The 26,787-nt window shown below is 52.6% G+C and overlaps 2 protein-coding genes across 2 annotated transcripts in view; one reads left to right on the forward strand and one right to left on the reverse strand.

Moving 5' to 3' along the window:
- Positions 1–26,787, reverse strand: part of LOC147098461 (tolloid-like protein 2) — a gene marked incomplete at its 5' end in the record, with an annotated part of 305,058 nt that overhangs the window by 150,826 nt on the left and 127,445 nt on the right. The gene's annotated exons all lie outside the window — the stretch shown is intronic.
- LOC147098462 (tolloid-like protein 2) overlaps positions 1–26,787 on the forward strand; it is a 169,815-nt gene that overhangs the window by 89,024 nt on the left and 54,004 nt on the right. The window contains exons 5-8 of the mRNA XM_085970082.1: positions 7,939–8,044; positions 11,764–11,888; positions 21,371–21,486; positions 25,199–25,301. Of these exons, the coding sequence (XP_085826208.1) occupies positions 7,939–8,044; positions 11,764–11,888; positions 21,371–21,486; positions 25,199–25,301 (450 nt within the window). The remainder of the gene's footprint in view (positions 1–7,938; positions 8,045–11,763; positions 11,889–21,370; positions 21,487–25,198; positions 25,302–26,787) is intronic.

Genomic DNA, 26,787 nt, shown 5'->3' on the forward strand with positions numbered 1-26,787 from the left:
GACCCCGGGGAACACATCTGCACAGAGACCCCGGGGAACACATCTGCACAGAGACCCCGGAGGGAGCACATCTACACAGAGACCCCGGGGGAACACATCTACACAGAGACCCCACGGAACACATCTGCACAGAGACCCCGGGGGAACACATCTACACAGAGACCCCGGGGGACACATCTACACAGAGACCCCGGGGGAACACATCTACACAGAGACCCCGGGGGAACACATCTACACAGAGACCCCGGGGGGAACACATCTACACAGAGACCCCGGGGGAACACATCTGCACAGAGACCCCGGGGGAACACATCTACACAGAGACCCCGGGGGAACACATCTACACAGAGACCCCGGGGGAACACATCTACACAGAGACCCCGGGGGAACACATCTACACAGAGACCCCGGGGGGAATACATCTGCACAGAGACCCCGGGGGAACACATCTGCACAGAGGCCCCGGGGGGAATACATCTGCACAGAGACCCCGGGGGAACACATCTACACAGAGACCCCGGGGGAACACATCTACACAGAGACCCCGGGGGGGAACACATCTACACAGAGACCCCGGGGAACACATCTGCACAGAGACCCCGGGGGGAACACATCTGCACAGAGACCCCGGGGGAACACATCTACACAGAGACCCCGGGGGGGGAACACATCTACACAGAGACCCCGGGGGAACACATCTACACAGAGACCCCGGGGGAACACATCTACACAGAGACCCCGGGGGAACACATCTACACAGAGACCCCGGGGGAACACATCTACACAGAGACCCAGGGGGAACACATCTACACAGAGACCCCGGGGGAACACATCTACACAGAGACCCCGGGGGAACACATCTACACAGAGACCCCGGGGGAACACATCTACACAGAGACCCAGGGGGGGACACATCTACACAGAGACCCCGGGGGAACACATCTGCACAGAGACCCCGGGGGAACACATCTACACAGAGACCCCGGGGGGGAACACATCTACACAGAGACCCCGGGGGAACACATCTACACAGAGACCCAGGGGGAACACATCTACACAGAGACCCCGGGGGAACACATCTGCACAGAGACCCCGGGGGAACACATCTACACAGAGACCCCGGGGGAACACATCTACACAGAGACCCCGGGGGGGACACATCTACACAGAGACCCCGGGGGAACACATCTACACAGAGACCCCGGGGGAACACATCTACACAGAGACCCCGGGGGGAACACATCTACACAGAGACCCCGGGGGAACACATCTACACAGAGACCCCGGGGGAACACATCTACACAGAGACCCGGGGGGAACACATCTACACAGAGACCCCGGGGGAACACATCTACACAGAGACCCCAGGGGAACACATCTACACAGAGACCCCGGGGGAACACATCTACACAGAGACCCCGGGGGAACACATCTACACAGAGACCCCGGGGGGGAACACATCTACACAGAGACCCCGGGGGAACACATCTACACAGAGACCCCGGGGGAACACATCTACACAGAGACCCCGGGGGAACACATCTACACAGAGACCCCGGGGGAGCACATCTACACAGAGACCCCGGGGGAACACATCTACACAGAGACCCCGGGGGAACACATCTACACAGAGACCCGGGGGGAACACATCTACACAGAGACCCCGGGGGAACACATCTACACAGAGACCCCAGGGGAACACATCTACACAGAGACCCCGGGGGAACACATCTACACAGAGACCCCGGGGGAACACATCTACACAGAGACCCCGGGGGGGAACACATCTACACAGAGACCCCGGGGGAACACATCTACACAGAGACCCCGGGGGAACACATCTACACAGAGACCCCGGGGGAACACATCTACACAGAGACCCCGGGGGAACACATCTACACAGAGACCCCGGGGGAACACATCTACACAGAGACCCCGGGGGAGCACATCTGCACAGAGACCCCGGGGGAACACATCTACACAGAGACCCCGGGGGAACACATCTACACAGAGACCCCGGGGGAACACATCTACACAGAGACCCCGGGGGAACACATCTACACAGAGACCCCGGGGGAACACATCTACACAGAGACCCCGGGGGGACACATCTACACAGAGACCCCGGGGGTACACATCTACACAGAGACCCAGGGGGAACACATCTACACAGAGACCCAGGGGGAACACATCTGCACAGAGACCTCGGGGGAACACATCTACACAGAGACCCAGGGAGGGAACACATCTACACAGAGACCTCGGGGGAACACATCTACACAGAGACCCAGGGGGAACACATCTACACAGAGACCCCGGGGGAACACATCTGCACAGAGACCCCGGGGGAACACATCTGCACAGAGACCCCGGGGGAACACATCTACACAGAGACCCCGGGGGAACACATCTACACAGAGACCCCGGGGGAACACATCTACACAGAGACCCCGGGGGAACACATCTACACAGAGACCCCGGGGGAACACATCTACACAGAGACCCCGGGGGAACACATCTACACAGAGACCCAGGGGGGGACACATCTACACAGAGACCCCGGGGGGACACATCTGCACAGAGACCCCGGGGGAACACATCTACACAGAGACCCCGGGGGGGGAACACATCTACACAGAGACCCCGGGGGAACACATCTACACAGAGACCCAGGGGGAACACATCTACACAGAGACCCCGGGGGAACACATCTGCACAGAGACCCCGGGGGAACACATCTACACAGAGACCCCGGGGGAACACATCTACACAGAGACCCAGGGGGAACACATCTGCACAGAGACCCCGGGGGGGCGAACACATCTACACAGAGACCCGGGTGGGGGGGAGCACATCTACACAGAGACCCCGGGGGGAACACATCTACACAGAGACCCCGGGGGGGGAACACATCTGCACAGAGACCCCGGGGGAACACATCTACACAGAGACCCCGGGGGGAACACATCTACACAGAGACCCCGGGGGGAACACATCTACACAGAGACCCCGGGGGAACACATCTACACAGAGACCCAGGTGGAACACATCTGCGCAGAGACCCCGGGGGAACACATCTACACAGAGACCCCGGGGGGAACACATCTACACAGAGACCCAGGTGGAACACATCTACACAGAGACCCAGGTGGAACACATCTGCGCAGAGACCCCGGGGGGAACACATCTACACAGAGACCCCGGGGGGAACACATCTACACAGAGACCCAGGTGGAACACATCTACACAGAGACCCCGGGGGAACACATCTACACAGAGACCCCGGGGGGAACACATCTACACAGAGACCCCGGGGGGAACACATCTACACAGAGACCCAGGTGGAACACATCTGCGCAGAGACCCCGGGGGAACACATCTACACAGAGACCCCGGGGGGGGAACACATCTACGCAGAGACCCAGGGGGAACACATCTGCACAGAGACCCCGGGGGGAACACACCTACGCAGAGACCCAGGGGAACACATCTGTTTGACTTGTACAGAAGAAGTTGAAGTTCTGGCAAGGCAAAGTTTCAATATTGGAACACAAATATCAGGGCGAAGGAACGGTCCCACAGCCCATCGAATGTCAGCTGTTTGCATCTGATTCTGACTCTCCCTCCGTGGGGGAGGGAGGTTCCTGGAGGACACGCGTGGCAACGGAAGATTATAATCCGATTGATGAACTAGGGGGTGCTGCACGCTAGGCCATTGCTGCTAACTGCCCAGCCAGTCTGGCTCAGTCATGGTACCTAGAGGGGTAGAATTGTCACTGAGGGCTGGAATTCTTCCCATTCACCAACCGCTAGGGCCACCTGAGTTGGACAAGCAGCGCGAGGCGCACCCGAGTCCTGTGCTGTTAAACTGTGTGGTTCACAAGGTCTTAAACATCAGTAGAGATGAGGGATGTCATTCAGCCTATCACACAGACAGGGTACGGACTGGAAATGGGACTCTATTAGAAATATATTTTTGAAATATTTTTTAGAAATGAGCTTGCCTTGTATTGGTGATTTTACATTAATTACTCTCATTTTCATGTATGGAAGGCACATTATGTATCTGGGGGGGAGTGAGGATAAAGACGTATTAATAGGATGTCTTACGGAGCAGGGGCTGTAGTTTGCTATTTGTGTGAGAAATCTCATCGTTCCTGCAGCACTTAAAGCTTGTAGCATCTTTAAATCTGTTGAGGGCCAGAGTCATTCTGACACAAGTTTCACAGATAAAGATGCTTACAACCTTGTTCGGGAGTAAAGCTCAGAAGCAAGGTTGATCAATGGGGGTTAATTCTTCTCTGACATCTTTGAACTGCTTTTCTCTCTAGAACTCGCTATGAAATGGCTGTTTTTATAGCTTGTTGCTGCTGGCAGAACAGCTTGCTGGTAGTTCATAGAATCATAGCACAGACGGAGGCCATTCGGCCCATCGTGCCTGTGCCGGCTCTTTGAAACAGCTCTCCAGTTAGTCCCACTCCCCCTGCCCCTTCCCCACAGCCCTGCAAATTTCTCCCCTTCAAGTATTTATCCAATTGCCTATTGCAAGTTACTATTGAATCTGCTTCCATCGCCCTTTCAAGCAGCGCATTCCAGATCACAACAACTCGTGTTTAAAAAAAATGCTCCGCCTCTCCCCTCTGGTTCTTTTGCCAATGACCTTAAATCTGTGTCCTCTGGTTACCGACCCTCCTGCCAGTGGAAACAGTTTCTCCTTGTGTACCATGCTGACACTGCCCCTTTAATCCCATGGGCTTCAACCTTATTAACAAGTCCATTATGTGGTACTTCATCATCAACAACAACTTGCATTTATATAGCTCCTTTAATGTAGTAAAACATCCCAAGGCGCATCACAGGAACGTTATCAAACAAAATTTGACACCGAGCCACATAAGGAGATATCAGGACTGAAGAGGTCGGTTTTAAGAAGCATCTTAAGGGAGGAGAGAGAGGCGGAGAGGTTTAGGGAGGGATTTCCAGAGCTTAGGGCCTCGGCAGCTGAATGCATGGCCGCCAATGGTGGAACGATGAACATCGGGGATGCTCAAGAAGCCAAAATTGGAGGAACGCAGAGATCTCGGAAGGTTGTCGGGCTAAAGGAGGTTACAGAGATAGGGAGGGATGACGCTATGGAGGGATTTGAAAACAAGGATGAGAACTTTAAAATCGCAAACACCTTCTGCACATCAACTACATTACGTTCATCAACCCTTTCCATCACTTGAAAAACTCAATCAAATTTGTCAGACATGATTTGCCTTTAACAGATCAATGTGGGCTGTCATTTATTAACCCATGCTCCTCCACATGACAATTAATTTTGTCCCACCACTGGCGTTGGGCTGACTGGCCTGTAGTTACCTGGTTTATCTCTCTTTCTCATGGCTTGAGGAGACAGCTGTCTTTGTTATGCTTTCTTTATCTCTAACCTTGTCCTTGGAAAGTACGGCAAATCTTGATAACAGCGGTTTGTTGCAACACTTTCTCTCTTCAACAGTCTGAAGCAAGAATAATACCCATGATACCTTTGCAACTTGGTCAACTTTAACAATAGCCCAGCATGCCTTCTGATTTTGGTCAAGTTTAACAGTTCTGTATTCTTTCCTTTGTTGTTAACCAAATTCTGCTCTTTTACCAAGTCCGTTCCTGTATCCATCTCACGGCTCCCTAGCCGCTAGAGCCTAGCGAATGTCACCCTGACAGTTCCTGCTCCACAGGCCTTACTTGGCCTTGCTTAAGAGTGGACACCAAAAGGTCCATATCCAGGGTTTGAAGTCCATTCTTTTAGTCTTTCTTAAAAACAGGTATTAAAGTCCATATTGAAAAGTCCAACATCCTTCAGTGCTAAATGAGTTAGTAGGTGGCAGTGAGATGCTAGTCAGCCTCGGCCTCGCTGAGGGAACGGAGAAGTGAGCCGGGGTTCTGCTCTTGATCCATGTTCAACTCCTGCTGGAAAGGATGCATGAGATAGATGTTAGGGGAGCACAGGCCCAGGCTTGGCTGGGTTGCCTTCGCCCTTCCCACAGCTCAATAAGTGCCGAGACTCGAGGGGTAACCTGGTGAGCCTCCCTTCCAAGCACAAAGCCTCACTGGACAGGAGTGTGGGCCACTGATTGGGCCGATAATGTGATACCTCTATCCCACTCCCAGTGTGGATCACAGAATGGGCCTATGGTGTTATAGCCCTATTCCCACTCCCAGTGAAAGGGCAATAACAGCTTCCAAAATGGGGTCAGTCGCCTTCCCACCCACAATGCTTCCCACTGGCGATGCAGCCGGTGCCATTTTGAAAGGAGCCTCCCTCTGGGTGATTCAGGCGGTCGGCCCCTTCTCATATGGAAATCGGGGTCCCGTGGCGTAAATAGGACCCTGATTGGCATTATTGATTGGAACTGGTCAGTCACGTGGGTGGTTGGGAGAGTACCGAGGAGGAGCAGGGAGAACTGAGGGTAGCGATGGAGACTGCAAGCAGCCCAGGTTTGAGGGGTGGAGCACGGGTGCAGCTAGGAGCACAACAGAGGTGCTGCTCCTGAACACGGAGCTGTCAGTGGCAGTGGTGAGAAGCAGAATCGTCGAGTTGAACTGAGGAGAAGATGAAAGTGTATCTTAGACAGGAGCAGCCCAGAGTGGAGTAAGCATGATCAAATTATGGCCACCTTGGAGCAACATATTAAGCCGCCTTTGCTCGTGGCTCTCACACACGTGAAATATTAACCATCAACAAAATCTATCGAATTCAGTCGGTTCTCAAATCTTTTGGGCCACACCCAACCAAAGGACCCTTAGCTCGGCACTGGTACCTCTGCAAAAATATCCCTTTTTCTCATCCTGCTGTACGTGTTTCTCTTTCTCTCCTCCTCCTTTACTTTTGTCTATCTCCTCCTCCTAGTCCTCCATTTCTGTCTTGTCTGTCTTTTCCTTCTGTGCCACTCTGCTCCTTCACTTCTTGCCTCTCGTGCTCTCCTCTTTCAAGTGGGAAGCCCTCAGAGCCGTGGGCTGAGCACAGCTTGGGTTGTGCATATGGGAGGAACCTTTGGAGCCGAGTTTGTCCCAACCCATCCAGAGTCATTCTCGCCCCACTCCTTTCTTCACCTTCCATATCCTCGTGGGCTCTTGCTGTGTACTGTACCTGAGGCTGCAGAAGGACTTGAGCCAATCTCTGGGAATGGTCAGGTCAGACTGCTGAAGGAGTCAGGGCATTAATGAGTTGGGTCAAACCAGGCCACTGCAGGGAGTGGGTCGGGTCTGGTCAATAAACTAAGGGGAGAGGGTTAAGTTGTCAGAATACTGCTGAGCTGATGGATGGAGTTGAAATGAAGAGGGTGGAGCTTGCTGTGATTGATATGTATTACAGCCAATTGGTAGGACTCAAACCCCAACCCAATAACTGAAGCTCCAGCCTGATACTCCAAATTGAGTCCCAGGCTCCAACAAAGGAGTAGGCCGGCCTATCTGAGAACATTTTCTCTAGTGATTTACAACACTGTACAAACCACTCTATAAATAAAAGTAAATATCTTGCACAGAATTATTACATTTTTAATGAATTTTTCATATTAGTTTTATTGGTAAGTTTTCCGGTAGGTGAAAATGCAAAATGGCCACTTCCCAAAATTATCTCAACAATTTGATTGGTCAATTCCTGATACTTGTCAGTTTAGATTGGTTAAAAAAACATGGTTAACAATTTGTTTTCTCATTTTTCTGCTGCTTATTTGGTTTTCATTGGCAGTGACCAACATAATCAAACTGCTGGCCAATCAGTGTGATCGGTGCCAGCCGTCACAGCGGGGTGGCACTGCCAGGTGTGAGGCCTTTGGAAAGTGTGGCTCAATGGACAAGCCCTCGAACCTAGACTTCTAAAAAGCAGTGAGAGCAGTTCTCGGTGACGCTTCTCCCACTTGTATAGTAACGCTGATTGTTGTTGTGTCACAGGGCAGGAGTACAACTTCCTGAAGATGGAGCCTGCAGAAGTGAACTCCTTGGGAGAGACGTATGACTTTGACAGCATTATGCACTATGCTAGGAACACCTTCTCCAGGTTGGACATTAAGGTTACGTCGATTTAGTTCTTCACACTTCCTGTAAATGGTAACAAGTCCTTATAGAATTATAATTTAACTAACGTGGAAGCATTGCCCTCACTGGCTGTCTTTTCAATTGGTTTTGATTTTTATTTGCATTAACTTTTTTTCATGTTCCTCGCTCCTCCAGCCTGAGTCCCAATTATTCTGGCTCTTTGAAAGCCTCAGCCTGTTTGGATTAGCTTGAAATAAGTTGGATTTGGGTCGGAATACTATTAAAGAGCAGCTTGTGATGGGGAGGCTGAAAAAATAAAATTCTCGAGGGGATTTGAACGCTTAATCTAGGCTGGCACGTCAGTGGCCCATTGTCAGGGTTAGCATCCTTCCGATGAGGCATTGAACTGAGGCTCCATCTGCCTGTTCCGTTGGTTCAGGTGAAAGATCCCGTGGCATTATTGAAGGAAGAGCAAGGTGTCCGATCCAGGCCGTTCAGGGGTGATGTCAGAAAGCACAAAGGGTAATCGAACTCTCTCCCCCAAAGGGCTGTGGAAGCTGGGGGACAACTGGAGCTTTCAAGACTGAGACTGATAGATTTTTTGTTAGGTGAGGATATCAAGGGATATGGAGTTGAGGTACAGATCAGTCATGATCTAATTGAATGGCGGAACAGGCTCGAGGGGCTGAATGGCCTCCTTCTGTTCCTATAACGGAGCCGGATTTACCTGTGTAAAGACTGCGGGTAATCTCCCGGATGCTGGACTCCTGGCATCAGCTGCAGATTGAAAATTGGGTGGTGGGGGCAGTGAGCATTGGGTTAGGGGGGCTGGGTGAGGGGGCAGTGAGCGGTGGAGGGCAGAGAGCGGTGGGTGAGGGGGGCAGAGAGTGGTGGGTGAGGGGGGCAGAGAGCGGTGGGTGAGGGGACAGAGAGCGGTGGGTGAGGGGGCTGGGTGGGGGAGGCAGTGAGCGGTGGGTGGGGGGAGTGAGCAGTGGGTGAGGGGCAGAGAGCGGTGGGTGAGGGGGCTGGGTGGGGGGGGCAGTGAGTGGTGGGTTAGGGGGGCTGGGTGGGGGGGCAGTGAGCGGTGGGTTGGGGGGGCAGTGAGCGGTGGGTGAGTGGGGGCAGAGAACGGTGGGTGAGGGGGGCAGTGAGCGGTGGGTGAGGGGGCAGTGAGCGGTGGGTTGGGGGGGCAGTTAGCGGTGGGTGAGGGGGGCAGTGAGCGGTGGGTGAGGGGGGCAGAGAGCAGTGGGTGAGGGGGCAGTGAGCGGTGGGTGAGGGGGCAGAGAGCGGTAGGTGGGGGGGCAGTGAGCGGTGGGTGAGGGGGCAGTGAGCGGTGGGGTGCAGAGGGCGGTGGGTGAGGGGGACAGAGAGCGGTGGGTGAGGGGGCAGTGAGCAGTGGGTGAGGGGGGCAGAGAGCGGTGGGTGAGGGGGCTGGGTGGGGGGGCAGTGAGTGGTGGGTTAGGGGGGCTGGGTGGGGGGGCAGTGAGCGGTGGGTTGGGGGGGCAGTGAGCGGTGGGTGAGTTGGGGCAGAGAACGGTGGGTGAGGGGGGCAGTGAGCGGTGGGTTGGGGGGCAGTTAGCGGTGGTTGAGGGGTCAGAGAGCGGTGGGTGAGGGGGCAGTGAGCGGTGGGTGAGGGGGCAGTGAGCGGTGGGTTGGGGGGGCAGTTAGCGGTGGGTGAGGGGGCAGTGAGCGGTAGGTGGGGCAGTGAGCAGTGGGTGAGGGGGCAGTGAGCGGTAGGTGGGGGGGCAGTGAGCGGTGGGTGGGGGGGCAGTGAGCGGTGGGTGAGGGAGGCAGTGAGCGGTGGGTGAGGGGGCAGAGAGCGGTGGGTGAGGGGGCAGTGAGCGGTGGGTGAGGGGGCAGTGAGCGGTGGGTTGGGGGGGCAGTTAGCGGTGGGTGAGGGGGCAGTGAGCGGTAGGTGGGGCAGTGAGCAGTGGGTGAGGGGGCAGTGAGCGGTAGGTGGGGGGGCAGTGAGCGGTGGGTGGGGGGGCAGTGAGCGGTGGGTGAGGGGGGCAGTGAGCGGTGGGTGAGGGGGCAGAGAGCGGTGGGTGAGGGGGCAGTGAGCGGTGGGTGGGGGGGCAGTTAGTGGTGGGTGAGGGGGGCAGTGAGCGGTGGGTGAGGTGGCAGAGAGCGGTGGGTGAGGGGGCAGAGAGCGGTAGGTGGGGGGCAGTGAGCGGTGGGTGAGGGGGCAGTGAGCGGTGGGGTGCAGAGAACGGTGGGTGAGGGGGGCAGTGAGCGGTGGGTTGGGGGGCAGTTAGCGGTGGGTGAGGGGGCAGAGAGCGGTGGGTGGGGGGGCAGTGAGCGGTGGGTGAGGGGGCAGAGAGCGGTGGGTGAGAGGGCAGTGAGCGGTGGGTGAGGGGGCAGAGAGTGGTGGGTGGGGGCAGTGAGCGGTGGGTGAGGGGGCAGTGAGCGGTGGGTGAGGGGGCAGTGAGCGGTGGGTGAGGGGCAGTGAGCGGTGGGTGAGGGGGCAGTGAGCGGTGGGTGAGGGGGGCAGTGAGCGGTGGGTGAGGGGGCAGTGAGCGGTGGGTGAGGGGGCAGAGAGCGGTGGTTGGGGGGCAGTGAGCGGTGGGTGAGGGGGGCAGAGAGCAGTGGGTGAGGGGGCAATGAGCGGTGGATGAGGGGGCAGTGAGCGGTGGGTGAGGGGGCAGTGAGCGGTGGGTGAGGGGGCAGTGAGCGGTGGGTGAGGGGGCAATGAGCAGTGGGTGAGGGGAGCAGTGAGCGGTGGGTGGGGGGGCAGAGAGCGGTGGGTGAGGGGGCAGTGAGCGGTGGGTGAGGGGGCAGTGAGCGGTGGGTGAGGGGGCAGTGAGCGGTGGGTGAGGGGGGGTAGAGAGGGGTGGCCGGGAGGCAGAGAGTAGGGGGTGGGGCGCATGGGGCTCGGACACTGTGCTCCTGTTCAGCTCTCCTGCCGAGCAGAAGGGCGGCTGGGGGGAGAGGGGTCAGAGGTGCGAGCTTTTCACTAATAGCACCCACCTGACCTCACTGACCCATGGCTCTGTGCTGTGAGGGGGAAGGATGATTGGCAGCGCTGCTTGTCCAACCCTCCTGTGCAGAACTGGGCCAGCGTCAGGAAGGCTGAGCCTGGGGCTGGTGGCATTCCCTCCCCCCCAGTAAACCCCAGCACAACCGAGGCCTACCAAGGAGGCGACTCCCAGACCCCACTCCAAGCATCCAGCAGCATCACTTCCATCCCTTCCCAACTCACCCCGGATCAATGCCCACCAACACCGCCCTCTATAACCCGCGGTTCACACCTACTGCATCAGTGCAGCTCCCAACTCACCCAGTTCCCACAGGAAGATACCGAACGTAAAGGGGGAGAGAGAGAGATGGAGGAGAGAGGGATAGAAATAAAGAAGGAGAGAGCGACTGAAAGAAATAAAAATGAACCTTTCCAAAGGTTCCAAGAATTGCCAAATAGATTGGAAGTTGGATGCAGTGTGTAAACTGGATTCTGCCTGATCTATAGTGAGTTTATCAGGCACGGCCCACTCACTAATAGTGTCACAAGCACCCAGCTCACTGCTCCGAACACTTTTTTGTATTTGTCAATTAAATTGCTATTTGTGTTGGTGTAGGGGTTACGGGGATCGGGTGGGATATGTGTCGGTGCAGGCTCGATGGGCCGAAATGGCCTCTATCTGCACTGTGGGGTTTCTGTGATTCTGTGAAAGCCTTTGTGTTTGCAATGACTCCTCAGTGACTGACTGCCATATTCACGGGCTGTCGTTCTCTGTTCTTCCAAAGAGGTGTTTTTTTGGACACCATCCTTCCTCAGAGAGATGACCATGGCATGAGGCCAACCATCGGGCAGAGAGTGAGACTGAGCCAAGGAGACATCACCCAAGCCAAGAAATTGTACCGATGCCCAGGTAACTCGCCAAGAATCTGGCTCCTAATCTCAGAAATTATTCAAGGTCTAATTAGAAAAAATATCACCTTTCAATCTTATCATCCTGAGAAATGTGAATCTGACCTAAGTGAGTGAGGGTGATTGGACAGCTCGTGTCCAACCATTGGTCAGTTACTGTCCTTAGAAATCGAAAGGGGGTAATGTTGACTTTGTGTGACAGTGTAACATGGGTGATAGCGAATCCATCGACTTCAGTGGAAATAAAAACAGGGAGAGATGTAAAAGGGGCTGCCGACTCGCTATTGCCCGTTTTACACCATCGCACAGAGTCAGAATTACCCCCAAATATATTTTGACTAAATGGGTAACTGCCATGCAAATGGAATGTTGGGGTACGTGCCCAGAACTGTGCATCAGCGAGAACGAGGCCTTCTATTAAACTTGTCTGATCTCACCTGGAATATTGACACGGTCTGGTCTCGCACTTCAATAGGTTTACCTGCACTGGGAGGCTTCAGAGAGCAACACGAATATTCCAGTGTAGAAGTGTAAAGTATTTATTAAATACCTCTGCTGTTTTTTGATCATCTACAAATAAAGGGCTAAAAATTCAGTTGGGCGCCGTTTGGGGCGCCAAGCTCGCCTGGGCGCCGGAATTACCGCTGCGTGCGGAGCCACTTGCGCCATCCCGATATTCAGTTTCTGCGCCCCAAATGGAAGCGGGCCGCTACTCGAGGCTTCCCGCGCCCCGCTTGGGGTGCTCACCCTGAATATCGGCGCGCTAAGGGTCACAGCGCCACACGCTGCGGCACGGCACGCTGCGGTACTGCAGGCCTTCCTCCCACTGTTAAGGGGGAGGTGCCTGCAGCAGCGCGATCCCCGCTCGCGAGTGCCGGCAAATGAGCCCGGCACCAAGGAGAAGTGCCGGGCTCTCGGGAAACAGCCGGCAATGCCGCGGGGGGGGTTGTAGGAGTCCGGGGACAGAGGTGCTGGCAGGCGGGCGCCGAAAAAGCGGCCGCCCCGCACCTCCACCTTAACTAGCGCCACTACCGCCACAGGTAGGCCCCTGTGAACCGGTCGCTAGTTGCGACCGGCGCTAAAGAGGCGGGCGCGACCAAATATGGTCATCGGGGCGGGAGCGGGGTGCTGCGCACACCGATGACGTCATCGGTGGCGGCGCAGCGCTACAGGCTAACGCCGCCATTAGCGCCCCGCTAAATATCGCGGGAGGTGTGGCCAGTGGCGCTAAAGCCACTGAGTGCCCTCTTTGGGCGCTAACTGGTGGCGCAGCCCACTGAATTTCTAGGCCAAAGAGTTCTCTCCTCTCAGAGTCCCACCTCACTTTGAATAATTCTCTGTTTGCTGAAAATACGTAAAAAATACTTTACCGTTTCTTTTGATACCTTATGATTTGTCTTATCCTTTAACTTCTAATTTTCTCACATTCTCCTTCAGTTTTTCATTATTATTCTCATAACCCTCATTTCCTCTCTTCAATTTTAATTGATTTCTTACCTTTATTTTTTTATTCATTCTCGGGATGTGCGCATCGCTGGCAAGGCCGGCATTTATTGCCCATCCCTAGTTGCCCCTTGAGAAGGTGGTGGTGAGCCGCTCTTCTTGAACCGCTGCAGTCCGTGTGGTGTAGGTACTCCCACAGTGCTGTTAGGGAGGGAGTTCCAGGATTTTGAACCAGCGACGAGGAAGGAACATCTCCGAGGTGTGCGATTTGGATGGGAAATTAGAGGTGATGGTGTTCCCATGCACCTGCTACCCTTCTACAGAGGATATACAGCACAGAAACAGGCCATTCGGCCCAACCAGTCCATGCCGGTGTTTATGCTCCACTCGAGCCTCCTCCCGTCTTTCCTCATCTAACTCTATCAGCATAACCCTCTATTCTCTTCTCCCTCATATGCCTGTCTAGCCCCCCCTTAAATGTATCTATACTATTCGCCTCAACCACTCCCTGTGGCAGCGAGTTCCACATTCTCACCACTCTCTGGGTAAAGAAGTTTCTCCTGAATTCCCTGTTGGATTTCTTGGTGACTATCTTATATTGATGGCCTCTAGTTATGCTCTTCCCCACAAGTGGAAACATTCTCTCTGTATCCACTCTATCAAAACCTTTCATAATTTTAAAGACCTCTATTAGGTCACTCCTCAGCCTTCTCCTTTCAAGAGGAGAGAGACCCCCAGCCTGTTCATCCTTTCCTGATAGGTCTACCCTCGCATTTCTGGTATCATCCTTGTAAATCTTCTCTGCACCCTCTCCAGTGCCTCTATATCCTGTTTATAATATGGCGACCAGAACTGTACGGTGGTGGAGGTCATGGGTTTGGGAGGTGCTGCATAAGAAGCCTTGGCGAAATGGTGCCGTGCATCTTGTAGATACTACACACCGCAGGTGGTTAGATTCTCTCTTGCTGGAGATGGTCATTGCCCGGCACTTGTGTGGCGCGAATGTTACCTGCCACTTACCAGCCCAAGCCTGGATGTTGTCCAGGTCTTGCTGCATGTGGGCACGGACTGCTTCATTATCTGAGGAGTTGCAAATGGAGCTGAAATAATACCATTTATATCGCACCTTTAACATAGGAGAGCATCCCCAGGCGCTTCACAGTAATCAGACAAGAATGGAAACTGAGCCGAGGAAGGAGAGGTTAGCAGGGGGTGATCAAAGGCTTGTTCAAAGAGCTGGGGGATTTAAAGGAGGAGAGAGGCGGGGAGAGCTTTGGGGAGGGACTTCTAGAGCTTAGGGCCTAGGCAGTAGAAGTGGGGAAAGGGCAGGTATGCACAGAAGGCCAGAATCAGAGAGCGCTGATTTTTGTGGGAGGGCTGGCGGAGGTTACAGAGATATGGGGAGGGGGTGTGAGGCCATGGAGGGATTTGAACAAGAGAAAAACATTTTAAATTTAAGATATTGGGGGACTGAGACAAACAGTTGGTAAATCTGCAGCTTGTGGCTGCAATAATGCAGCATCACCTCATCGACTTTGGGCAAAGAGGTGTCAGCCATTGATGTTGACCACAATTGTATCACTGAAAGGGAAGGCGAGTGTAAGGAGAGTAATTTCCATTCAAAGCGCTCTTCCAATCGCTGTCTGAACACATATGGCCACAAGCACCCTCCTGGTTGGAAAACAAAGTCAGGCTTGTATCTATCTAGAGCTGCCTCACATCCCAGAGTCCTTCACAGCCAGTGAGTTACATGGAAGTAACGTTATGCAGGCAAATTTAGCAGCTAATTTTTGCAAAGCAAGATCCCACAAACAGCAATGGATGAATGATCAGTTAATCTGTTTTTTGCTGGGTGTTGTTTGAGGGACTGATGTTGGCCAGGACACGAGGAACTTGCTTCTTCAAATAGTGCCGTGGGATCTTTAACATCCACATGAATAGGCAGGCAGGCCCTCGGTTTAACATCTCATCTTAAAGACGGCACCTCCGACAGTGCAGCACTCCCTCAGTAGTGCGATCCCAGCCTTTCCCCCCTCAAGATCCATCCATGGGATGGGGGCTGGGCTGCGCCTGGGCCCTCCTCAGATCAGAGGGTCTCGGAGATGTTTGGGAGCAAGGTGATGGAGACCCCCACAGTGGGCGTACTGAATATTTTCAGTCAGAGAATGCTGTCTGGGCCTCGCGCCCGTCTGCTGTCCAGCGCAGACCAGCCATTGATCTCCAGCAGTAGCCGGGAGGTCCGGAGGTGGGCCTGGAGCGGCCTCCACCCCCCGGCCTCTCAGTAACCCTGCACTAGGGGAGTGCCTAGGCCAGACTTTCACCAAAGCCGGACACGGAGAGGCTTGGACAGCCTCAGTGCACTCTGAGTGCCAGCATAGTGCACTGAGGACCAGACCCTTCCCCTTCGAACACTCACACGGACAATGGTCACTTGAGTACGGTACCAGGAGGCGCTGCAGTTCATGGCCCCAGAGCTCGTGTCAGTGTGTTCAGGAGAGGTGGTAAGACAATTTGGAGGGTCCACAAATCTTTCCCAAATCATGGAATATTCTGCAAGAAGGATCCTTGCCTTAACAATGGCAGCTCCCGTCAAAATCAAATCAAATCAACTTTTATTGTCATTGTTAGTGCACAAGTGCAGTACAACGAAATGTAGGCTTGCGGCTCCCGAGAGTGTACATTTGGATTAAGACATTTAAACATTCAACATACATTTGGCTTGTAGTATATTAACATAACATAACCATAATAAAGTGCATTGGCAGATGTGCAGGCTTTAGAGTTTATTTGTGGAGTTCAGTAGGATGACAGCCCTGGGAAAGAAGCTGTTCCTAAATCTGGTCGTTCGGGTGCGAATGCATCTGTAGCGTCTTCCAGATGGCAGGAGGGTGAACAGACTGTGGCTGGGGTGGGTAGGGTCTTTGATGATGGACCGTGACCTCCGTAGACAGCGTTTCTGGTATATGTGCTCTATGGTCGGTAGCCGGGTGCCGGCAATGCGTTGGGCAGTTTTGACTACCCGCTGCAGGGCTTTCCGGTCATAGTAGCTACAGCTGCCATACCATACTGTGATACAGTTCGTCAGGATGCTCTCTATTGTGCAGCGGTAAAAGTTAGAGAGGATCAGGGGTGACAGGTTACATCCCTTCAGCCTCCTTAGGAAATATAGACGCTGCTGGGCCTTCTTCACCAGAGAGGAGGTATTGAGGGACCAGGAGAGGTCTTCCGTGATGTGGACTCCGAGGAACTGAACTCCGCCACACAGCAGCTGGATTCCGGCTGGAGGAAGCTAGCCTTGCATTAGTCTGCAGGAGATTGCCGTTTAAAAGCTCACACCAGGCGGGGTTATCAGAGCCTGACTATCAACGGGTTGTTAATGGCCACAGGTGTTCAGGCAGTGTCGGACACTTGCTCTCCTCCACGTGTTGCTGCTGTTCACTGCCGGGAGCGACCTGTGAAGTAGAAAGTTAATCACCTGGAGTGAATGCGACACAAATACTCTTTGAACAATTCCCACTCATTAACCGGCCTTAATTGTTGTAGCGTTCTAATGATGTTCTTGTAAAATATTAGATCAAAGGGGAGCCCCACTCTCCTCTCCAGCTGTGGCCAGTATTGACAGGTGTCTGGTGTGAGTTTCACTTCCTGAAACATCGCCTGTTAAAGTATCAAAGCACAGTCCGGAAACTTTAACAAACACAAAACAAGAGGGTGCATTTAAGTGTGAAACAGACCACTGACCAAACCGGCGACAGACGCCAGCTTCTGCTTTCAGTATTGCGGCTTGATTGAGTTCCCTGGTGAAGTGTAAATTTTGAGCCTTCCTGTAATGTGGTGGAGGCACTCTTATGTGGCTCAGTTTTTTTTTTAATGGACTTTTCTGGCGTTCCCAGACAGACAGGGGCTTCCGTGGGACCATTCAGTGGCACGGGAGCACGTTGCTTCATTAGTTTTGTCTGTGAGTTGGAGGCAGTCTTGTATTTAGCAATGGCAGCAGTTTGTTTGATCTGGGACTGATTGGAGGAGAACAAGGGATCCAACCTCGGTGAGCTTGTGGCCCTGTTAGTCGTGGTTCTTTCCTATCTGTACACGTGGACCTGTGGCTCAGTGGGCAGCACTCTCACCTCTGAGTCAGGAGATTGTGGGTTCAAAGCCCACTCCAGAGACTGGAGCACACAATCCAGACTGACACTTCCAGTTCAGCGCTACACTGTCGGAGGTGCCGACTTTCACAGAATCACAGAAACCCCACAGTGCAGATAGAGGCCATTTCGGCCCATCGAGCCTGCACCGACACATATCCCACCCTATCCCCGTAACCCCACGTATTTAATCCCCCTAACACTAAGGGTCAATTTATCATAGCCAATCAACCTAACCTGCACATCTTTGGACTGTGGGAGGAAACCGGAGCACCCGGAGGAAACCCACGCAAACACGGGGAGAATGTGCAAACTCCACACAGACAGTCGCCCGAGGCCGGATTCGAACCCGGGTCCCTGACGCTGTGAGGCAACAGTGCTAACCACTATGCCACCGTGCTGCCCATCAGATGTTGAACTGAAGCCTCGTCTGCTCTCAGGTGGACATAAAAGATCCCACGGCACTATTTGACGAAAAGTTCTCCTTGGTGTTTTGGCAAATATTTATCCCTCAACCAACATCACTAAAAACAAATGATCTGGTCATTTATCTCATTGCTGTTTGTGGGATCTTGCTGTGTGCAAATTGGCTGCTGTGTTTCCTAAATTACAACAGTGACTACACTTCAAAAGTACTTCATTGGCTGTAAAGCGCTTTGGGACGTCCTGAGGGCGTGAAAGGCGCTATATAAATGCACGTTCTTTCTTCTACCTCCTGGAGATGTTGTCTCCAGACTGGCATACAGCTCGACCAGTGCCATTCCCACTGGTACCTCACCCAGCTGGGCATGATGTGCTAGATAGCTAATTGATCAGGAGGGCATCACAGCTGAGCTTTCTCCGGTCCTCGCACAGAATGCATTGCAGGGGGTCACTGCGCCTCCAGCCAGGGGGTCACTGCGCCTCCAGCCAGGGGGCCACTGCACCTCCAGCCAGGGGGTCACTGCCCCTCCAGCCAGGGGGTCACTGCACCTCCAGCCAGGGGTCACTGCCCCTCCAGCCGGGGGGTCACTGCCCCTCCAGCCGGGGGGTCACTGCGCCTCCAGCCAGGGGTCACTGCCCCTCCAGTCAGGGGGTCACTGCGCCTCCAGCCAGGGGGTCACTGCGCCTCCAGCCAGGGGGGTCACTGCGCCTCCAGCCAGGGGGGTCACTGCGCCTCCAGCCAGGGGGTCACTGCGCCTCCAGCCAGGGGGTCACTGCCCCTCCAGCCAGGGGGTCACTGCCCCTCCAGCCAGGGGGTCACTGCCCCTCCAGCCAGAGGTCACTGCGCCTCCAGCCAGGGGGTTACTGCGCCTCCAGCCAGGGGTCACTGCCCCTCCAGCCAGGGGTCACTGTGCCTCCAGCCAGGGGTCACTGCGCCTCCAGCCAGGGGTCACTGCCCCTCCAGTCAGGGGTCACTGCCCCTCCAGCCAGGGAGTCACTGCCCCTCCAGCCAGGGGGGTCACTGCCCCTCCAGCCAGGGGGGTCATTGCCCCTCCAGCCAGGGGTCACTGCCCCTCCTATCTGTATTTCCTCACACCAGGCAGCTTCCTAATGAATCAGTGCTGTATCCTCTCTAAAGCCTCAATATTCTACCGATAGTGTGGAGCCCAAAACTGCACACAGTCCCCTAACTGAGGTCTTATTACAGTTTTATATCGGCTCGTCATTGCCTCTTGGCTCTTGTATTCTATACCTCTTGTGATGAAACCTAGAATTCCATGTGATTTTATCACCCTGCGGTGCTGCCTTTACTTACATAGAGATTACAGCTCAGAAACAGGCCATTCGGCCCAACCAATCTGTGCTGGTGTTTATGCTCCACACACGTCTCCGCCCATTCCATCTGCCTCATCTCAGCCTTTCAGCATATCTTTCTATTCCCTTTACTCTCATGTACTCGTCTAGTTTCCTATTGACAGCATCAACGCTATTTGCCTCAACCACTTCCTGTGGTAGCGAGTTCCACATTCTAACCACTCTCTGAGTAAAGAAATTCCTCCTCGTTTCCCGATTGGATTTATTGCCCCGAGTTTTGGATTCTCCCACAAGTGGAAACATTTTCTCCACATCTAACCTGGCCAACCCATTCACCATTTTAAAGACCTCTATCAGGTCACCTCTAAGTCTTCTCTTTTCTGAAGAAAAATCCCCAACCTGTTCAATCTTTCCCGATAGCTGGAATCGCTCAGCTCATGTGAACCTGTCCCCCCAAATCCCTCTGCTCCCCCACAGTACCGAGACCACTCCCATTCACAGTATAATCACTGTTGTTTCTTTTAGCAAAATACATCACGTCACACTTACTGACATTGAATTCCATCCCCCATCTTATCAACATCCCATTGCAGTTTCCTTTGGCCTTCTAAAGAATTAACTTTAGCTCCTACTTTTGGATCATTGCAACTCCACTCCCTCTAGCCCTATATCCAAATCATTGATATACACGGTGAACAAAAGTGGTCCCAGAACAGAACCCTGTGGGACACCACTACCCACTTCCAACCACTGGAAAAACTACCCTGATCTCCTACTCACTGTTTTCTCCCTTCTAACTAATTTTTAATCCTGTTTGTTGTCCTTGCCTTAATTCCATACTCCTTAATCTTCTCTAGTAATCTCCCATGTTGTACCTTGTCAAAGGGTTTCCTAAAGTCCATGTACACTACATCCACTGCATTTCCCATCAACTGTGTCTGTTGCCTCCTCAAAGAATTCTTTGAGGTTTGTCACGAACGATCGGCCCTTTTGAAATCCACGCTGGTTACTTCTAACTATTTTCTCTTTATCTAGATACCTGGTAATTTCATCCTCGATCTAATTCTCCCTCCCACAGATGTTGAACTAACCAGCCTGTAATTGCCTGGATTGGCTCGGTCTCCCTATTTATAAACGGGTCCTACATTGACCGCTCTCCAGTCCCCGGCTCACACCCACACTCAGTACAGCCGGGAGTAGAATTTCTGGGGCGTCTGCATGTGTCTGAGCTGCTCAATAAACTCACTGAGTCACCAGAGGGACTGAGGTCAGGGAATGAAAGACCAATTTGAGGGTATCCTCAGAGCTAAAATCTCGGAGAAAAAGGAAATAACATTGTCAGCAGCAAGATCTGCAAACCCAAGTGGAGCGGCGGGAGGTTAAAGGGGCAGTGTCGTTGTGTATAAACACTGCAGCTTCCTGCTGCACAGATAGGACTCCGGGCAAAGAGGGTTGATTCAACACGTGCTGTATGGGTTCAGGCAACGGGACCTGTTTAGCACTTACTGGAGGTTAAAGGTCATGCCTTGAGCCACGCAGTGATTTTTGGCTCACAATCTGAGCACTGGGGAGAGTTTGCTGAATTACATTGCAAAACAGTTTGTGGCTGAAATCTCCCAGTGAAGGAGATCAGGTGACAAACCAGGTGTGTAATCTGCCTCACTGGGACAGCAAGTGCGGGTTACTCTGTTTTCATGTATTTTCTTTATTTCTTGATGGATGGAGTTAATACATCGGCGTCAAAAAAACAATATATCCCCTCACTCTCTCTCTCTCTAATCCCCTCACTCTCACACTCTGCCCCTCTAATCCTCTCTCTCTCTCTCTCTAATCCCCTCACTCTCTCTCTCTCTAATCCCCTCTCTCTCTCTTTAATCCCCTCACTCTCACACTCTGCCCGTCTAATCCCCTCACTTTCTCTCTCTCTAATCCCCTCACTCTCTCTCTCTCTCTCTCTCTCTCTCTAATCCCCTCTCTCTCTCTCTAATCCGCTCACTCTCACACTCTGCCCGTCTAATCCCCTCACTCTCACAGCCGAGTGCCCCTAACCCCTTTCCCTCTCACCCTATCAGCATTTCCTCCTCACTCTCTCTTGTGCTAATCTAGCTTCCCCTTTAAACGCCTGTCATTTAAAAGCCCTTCTTGTTATTTTGTTTTACAGCCTGTGGTGAAAGCTTGCAGGACTCTGTTGGGAATTTCTCCACCCCAGGGTTTCCGAACGGGTATCCATCCTTCTCCCATTGTGTCTGGAGGATCTCAGTGACCCCGGGAGAGAAGGTGAGGCCTGTCGCAGGCACCAATATCTGCTGGGATGGAAGTCTCTGTCCGCTGGCTCCAATGCGGTGTGAGTGCGGACTCTCTGTCTCGTTCCAAGTAGGCTTGGGCCTACAGCAGGAATCTGCCACTAATTTAGCAACAAACTCCTGAGGTTGGGCTGGCATATGTCGTTCACAGAATCAGATGGTAACTCCGGATGAGGGAGACTATTTGGCCCTCTTAGTAAATCCACCCAGAGAGACTCTGACCTCCCCCATTGTAGCTTCTTGATTGATTCCAGGGTTTACTCCACGATATCTGAAAGTTCATTCCAAGTGTTAATCAACTCTTTGAGTTTTTTTATATTAATTCCTGGGATGTGGGCAAGGCCAGCATTTATTGCTCTTGAGAAGGTGGTGGTGAGCCGCCTTCTTCAACCGCTGCAGTCCATGTGGTGAAGGTGCTCCCACAGTGCTGTTAGGGAGGGAGTTCCAGGATTTTGACCCAGCGACGATGAAGGATCGGCGATATACTTCCAAGTCAGGATGGTGTGTGACTTGGAGGGGAACTTGGAGGTGATGGTGTTCCCATGTGCCTGCTGCCCTTGTCCTTCTAAGTGGAAGAGGTCGCGGGTTTTGGGAGGTGCTGCCGAAGAAGTCTTGGTGAGTTGCTGCAGTGCATCTTGTAGATGGTACACACTGCAGACACAGTGCGCCGGTGGTGGAGGGAGTGAATATGTAAGGTGGTGGATGGGTTACCTCCAGGATGTTGATAGTAGGGGATTCGGCGATGGTAATACCGTCCAATGTCAAGGGGAGGTGGTTAGACTCTCGCTTGTTGGAGATAGTCATTGCCTGGCACTTGTGTGGCGCGAATGTTACCTGCCACTTATCAGCCCAAGCCTGAATGTTGTTCGGGTCTTGTTGCATGCGGGCATGGACTGCTTCATTATCTGAGGAGTTGTGAATGGCACTGAACACTCTGCAGTCATCAGCGAACATCCCCATTTCTGACCTTATTTTGGAGGGAAGGTCATTGATGAAGCAGCTGAAGATGGTTGGGCCTAGGACACTGCACTGAGGAACTCCTGCAGTGATGTCCTGGGGCTGTGATAATTGACCTCCAACCACCACAGCCATCTTCCTGTATGCTAGGTATGACTCCAGCCAGTGGAGCGTTTTCCCTTCGATTCCCATTGACTTCAGTTTGAGTGAAAAACATTTTCCTGGGTCCGTTTACTTTTTAGTAGTTTTCACCTTGTTCTACAGTTGCAATTTAATTTAAAGTAATATTTCGGGTTTATTGTTCCATTCCTGTCACTCTATAAATTCACAGCTCTGCCCATTCCTTTCTATAAAAGTAAAGACGTGTTACTGCAATTATATAGGGCCCTGGTGAGACCACAGTCTGGAGTATTGTGTACAGTTTTGGTCTCCTTACTTAAGGAAGGATATACTTGCCATAGAGGGAGTGTAACAAAGGTTCACCAGACTGATTCCTGGGATGGGGGGATTGTCCTATGAGGGGGGTTTGAATGCTCAGGAGTTTAGAAGAATGAGAGGTGATCTCATTGAAGCATACAAAATTCTTACAGGGCTTGACAGGGAGGATGTTTCCCCTGGCTGGGGAGTCTAGAACCAGGGGTCACAGTCTCAGAATAAGGGGTCGGCCATTTAGGACTGAGATGAGGAGAAATTTCTTCACTCAGAGGGTGGTGAATCTTTGGAATTCTCTACAACAGAGGACTTTGGAGGCTCCGTCGTTGAGTATATTCAAAACAGAAGTTTATAGATTTTTGGATATTAAAGGAATCAAGGGATATGGGGATAGGGCGGGAAAGTGGAGATGAGGCAGAAGATCAACCATGATCTTATTGAATGACGGAGCGGGCTCAAAGGGCTGAATGGCTGACTCCAGCCCCTATTTCTTATGTTCTTATGTTTCTTGGATGAAAAGTGACCCTCAGTGCCTGGATGGCAATCAGTCGCAGCGGATCGCACGCCAATTATAGAACCTGCCCGATCTCCACTTGGTGCACATCAATGGAATGAAATGAAAATCAGGCAATTTCATAACATGCGGGCAGTCCGCACCACTAGATTACTGCCCACGGTCAGTAGGAACTAGACTGAAGCACACCACACACAGCTCACAAATCTCACTGTCCCATCAAACACTCCCAGGACAGGTACAGCACGGGTTAGATACAGAGTAAAACTCCCTCTACACTGTCGCATCAAACACTCCCAGGGCAGGTACAGCATGGGTTAGATACAGGGTAAAGCTCCCTCTACACTGTCCCATCAAACACTCCCAGGACAGGTACAGCACGGGTTAGCTACAGAGTAAAGCTCCCTCTACACTGTCCCATCAAACACGCCCAGGACAGGTACAGCACGGGTTAGCTACAGAGTAAAACTCCCTCTACACTGTCGCATCAAACACTCCCAGGGCAGGTGCAGCATGGGTTAGATACAGAGTAAAGCTCCCGCTATCTGTCACATCAAACACTCCCAGGGGAAATACAGCACGGGTTAGATACAGAGTAAAGCTCCCTCTACACTGTCCCATCAAACACTCCCAGGGCAGGTACAGCACAGGTTAGATACAGAGTAAAGCTCCCTCTACACTGTCCCATCAAACACTCTCAGGGCAGGTACAGCATGGGTTAGATACAGAGTAAAGCTCTCGCTATCTGTCACATCAAACACTCCCAGGGGAAATACAGCACGGGTTAGATACAGAGTAAAGCTCCCTCTACACTGTCCCAACAAACACTCCCAGGGCAGGTACAGCACGGGTTAGATACAGAGTAAAGCTCCCATGCACTGTCCCATCAAACACTCCCAGGGCAGGTACAGCACAGGTTAGATACAGAGTAAAGTTCCCTCTACACTGTCCCAACAATGTGCCTCAGCCTCGACTTCAGAAGAGTGTGTGTGTGAGACTGCGCCGATTCTGTATGAGTGAGTGTGCCTGTATCACACATGTCTGATTGTACATGTGCCATGTGTGTATGTTTTTGCACGCCAGTTCTACACGTGTGGCTTTGCATGTTCTTTGTTGACATGCATTGGAGTGAGCGTGTTTTATGTCAATAGTAAACCTGAGCATATGTCAGCATGAATTGTTTTAATTTGATAAACCAGTCTCTCTCAGGAATGTGCTCCTGAGCTTTCTGCCCTGGGGGGGTGGGGAGGGGCGGCCGGGGGGGGCCTTTATTGCCATGTGACCCACAGGATGGCTGCTAATTGGCTACTTGACCATTTCTGGCACGAGGGGGGGAGGGGAGGAACTGGAAATACAGCCAAGTGTGACACTTTTCATCACCATTGCGCACTAGTGCCAAACAGTGACCACACACTGCTCCTACACGGTTTCCGCCCTTCCTGCGCAGTGTGGCTCAGCATCGGAGTGCGGTTATTCACTGAATCACCTGGGGCCACCACAGACAACAGCCCCAGAGCTTTGCACATGTTGCCACTCCTCCTGTCGGCTGTAAAGGAGCAGGTAATAGACTTGTATTTATATAGCACCTTTAATGTGGTAAAACGTCCCAAGGCGTTTCACAGAAGTGTAAAAATTTGACAGCGAGCTGCATAGGGAGATATTAGGACAGGTGACCAAAAGCTGGGTCAAGGAGGTCGGTTTTAAGGAGCGTCTTAAAGGAGGAGAGAGCGGTTTAGGGAGTATAACACTGCACGGTTTGAACAAATTGCTGTGTGTTTTACAGATCATATTAAACTTCACGACCATGGACCTGTTTAAGAGCCGTCTCTGCTGGTACGATTACATTGAGGTACGGAATGGGTACTGGAGGAAGGCGCCACTCTTGGGTACGATCTCTTACCTCCTGGTCTTGTACAGCTGGAACCTATTTCTTTGTGTAATGTGTTTGTTGTCCAGGTGAAGCTGACATGTCCCTTCACATTTCTCCAATGTTTCTGCCGTTACTGAGGTGGCCGGTTTTGTTTCGTTCGGTTTTCTCCCCTTTTCTAAAGGTACTGACTTGTGTTGGGCTTTGCTGCCCCGGGAGCCAGCTGCTCTCTGATGCTGTGTCCAACTGACCATTCTTCATGTGTCAGCCCAGTCTTTTTGGTCTGGTTATTGCAGCAGGGGTGTCATCACAGCTGAGCCCGATCCTGGTCTTGCCCAATATCCGCACTAATGCACCATCCAACAGTGGTCACTGCATAGCAATCAGTCGAGACCTGGTGCAGAAGATCAGCTCATTGTCATCGATCAGATACCTGACCCTGGGACCGTGTGATCGGTAGTCGTCAGTAACCAAGTGAGCCCTCATGATGCTCAGCATTGTTGTTCTTTCTCCTGGATGTACATCAATGGACAGCACAATGATGCCCAAGTGTTCAGATCAGATGTGTACTGGGTTGTGAAGGCCTGAATGTCTCATGTTATGGTTTGGATTCACAAGGACTAAGTAACAAAAGAGCTGGATCCCAGAGGTGAGTTGAGGGTGACTGCCCTCGACATCAATGCAGCATTCAACAAGTGTGGCATCAAGGAGCCGTAGTAAAACTGAAGTCAATGGGGATTAAAGGGAAAACTCTCCAGTGGCTGGAGTCATACCTAGCACAAAGGAAGACGGTTGTGGTTGTTGGCGGCCAATCATCTCAGCCCCAGGACATCGCTGCAGGAGTTCCTCAGGGCAGTGTCCTAGGCCCAACCATCTTCAGCTGCTTCATCATAAGGTCAGAAGTGGGGATGTTTACTGATGACTGCACAGTGTTCAGTTCCATTCACAACTCCTCAGATAATGAAGCAGTCCATGCCCACATGCAACAAGACCTGGACAACATTCAGGCTTGGGCTGATAAGTGGCAAGTAGCATTCGTGCCACACAAGGGCCAGGCAATGACCATCTCCAACAAGAGAAAGTCTGACCACCTCCCACATTCAATGGCATTACCATCGCCGAATCCCCCACTATCAAGATCCTGGGGGTCACCATTGACCAGAAACTTAACTGGACCAGCCACATAAATACTGTGTCTACAAGAGCAGGTCAGAGGCTGGGTATTCTGCAGCGAGTGTCTCACCTCCTGACTCCCCAAAGTCTCTTCACCACCTACAAGGCACAAGTAAGGAGTGTGATGGAATACTCTCCACTTGCCTGGATGAGTGCAGCTCCAACAACACTCGAGAAGCTCGGCACCATCCAGTACAAAGCAGCCCACTTGATTGGCACCCCATCCACCACCTTAAACATTCACTCCCTCCACCATCGGCGCAATGTGGCTGCAGTGTGTACCATCTACGGGGTGTAATTTATAAATTACTTGAATGAGAGCCGTATATCTA

This window comes from Somniosus microcephalus, chromosome 29 (genome assembly GCF_052327205.1).
Source record: "Somniosus microcephalus isolate GS21.2 chromosome 29, FLI_Smic_1.0, whole genome shotgun sequence".
Taxonomy (NCBI): Eukaryota; Metazoa; Chordata; class Chondrichthyes; order Squaliformes; family Somniosidae; genus Somniosus; species Somniosus microcephalus.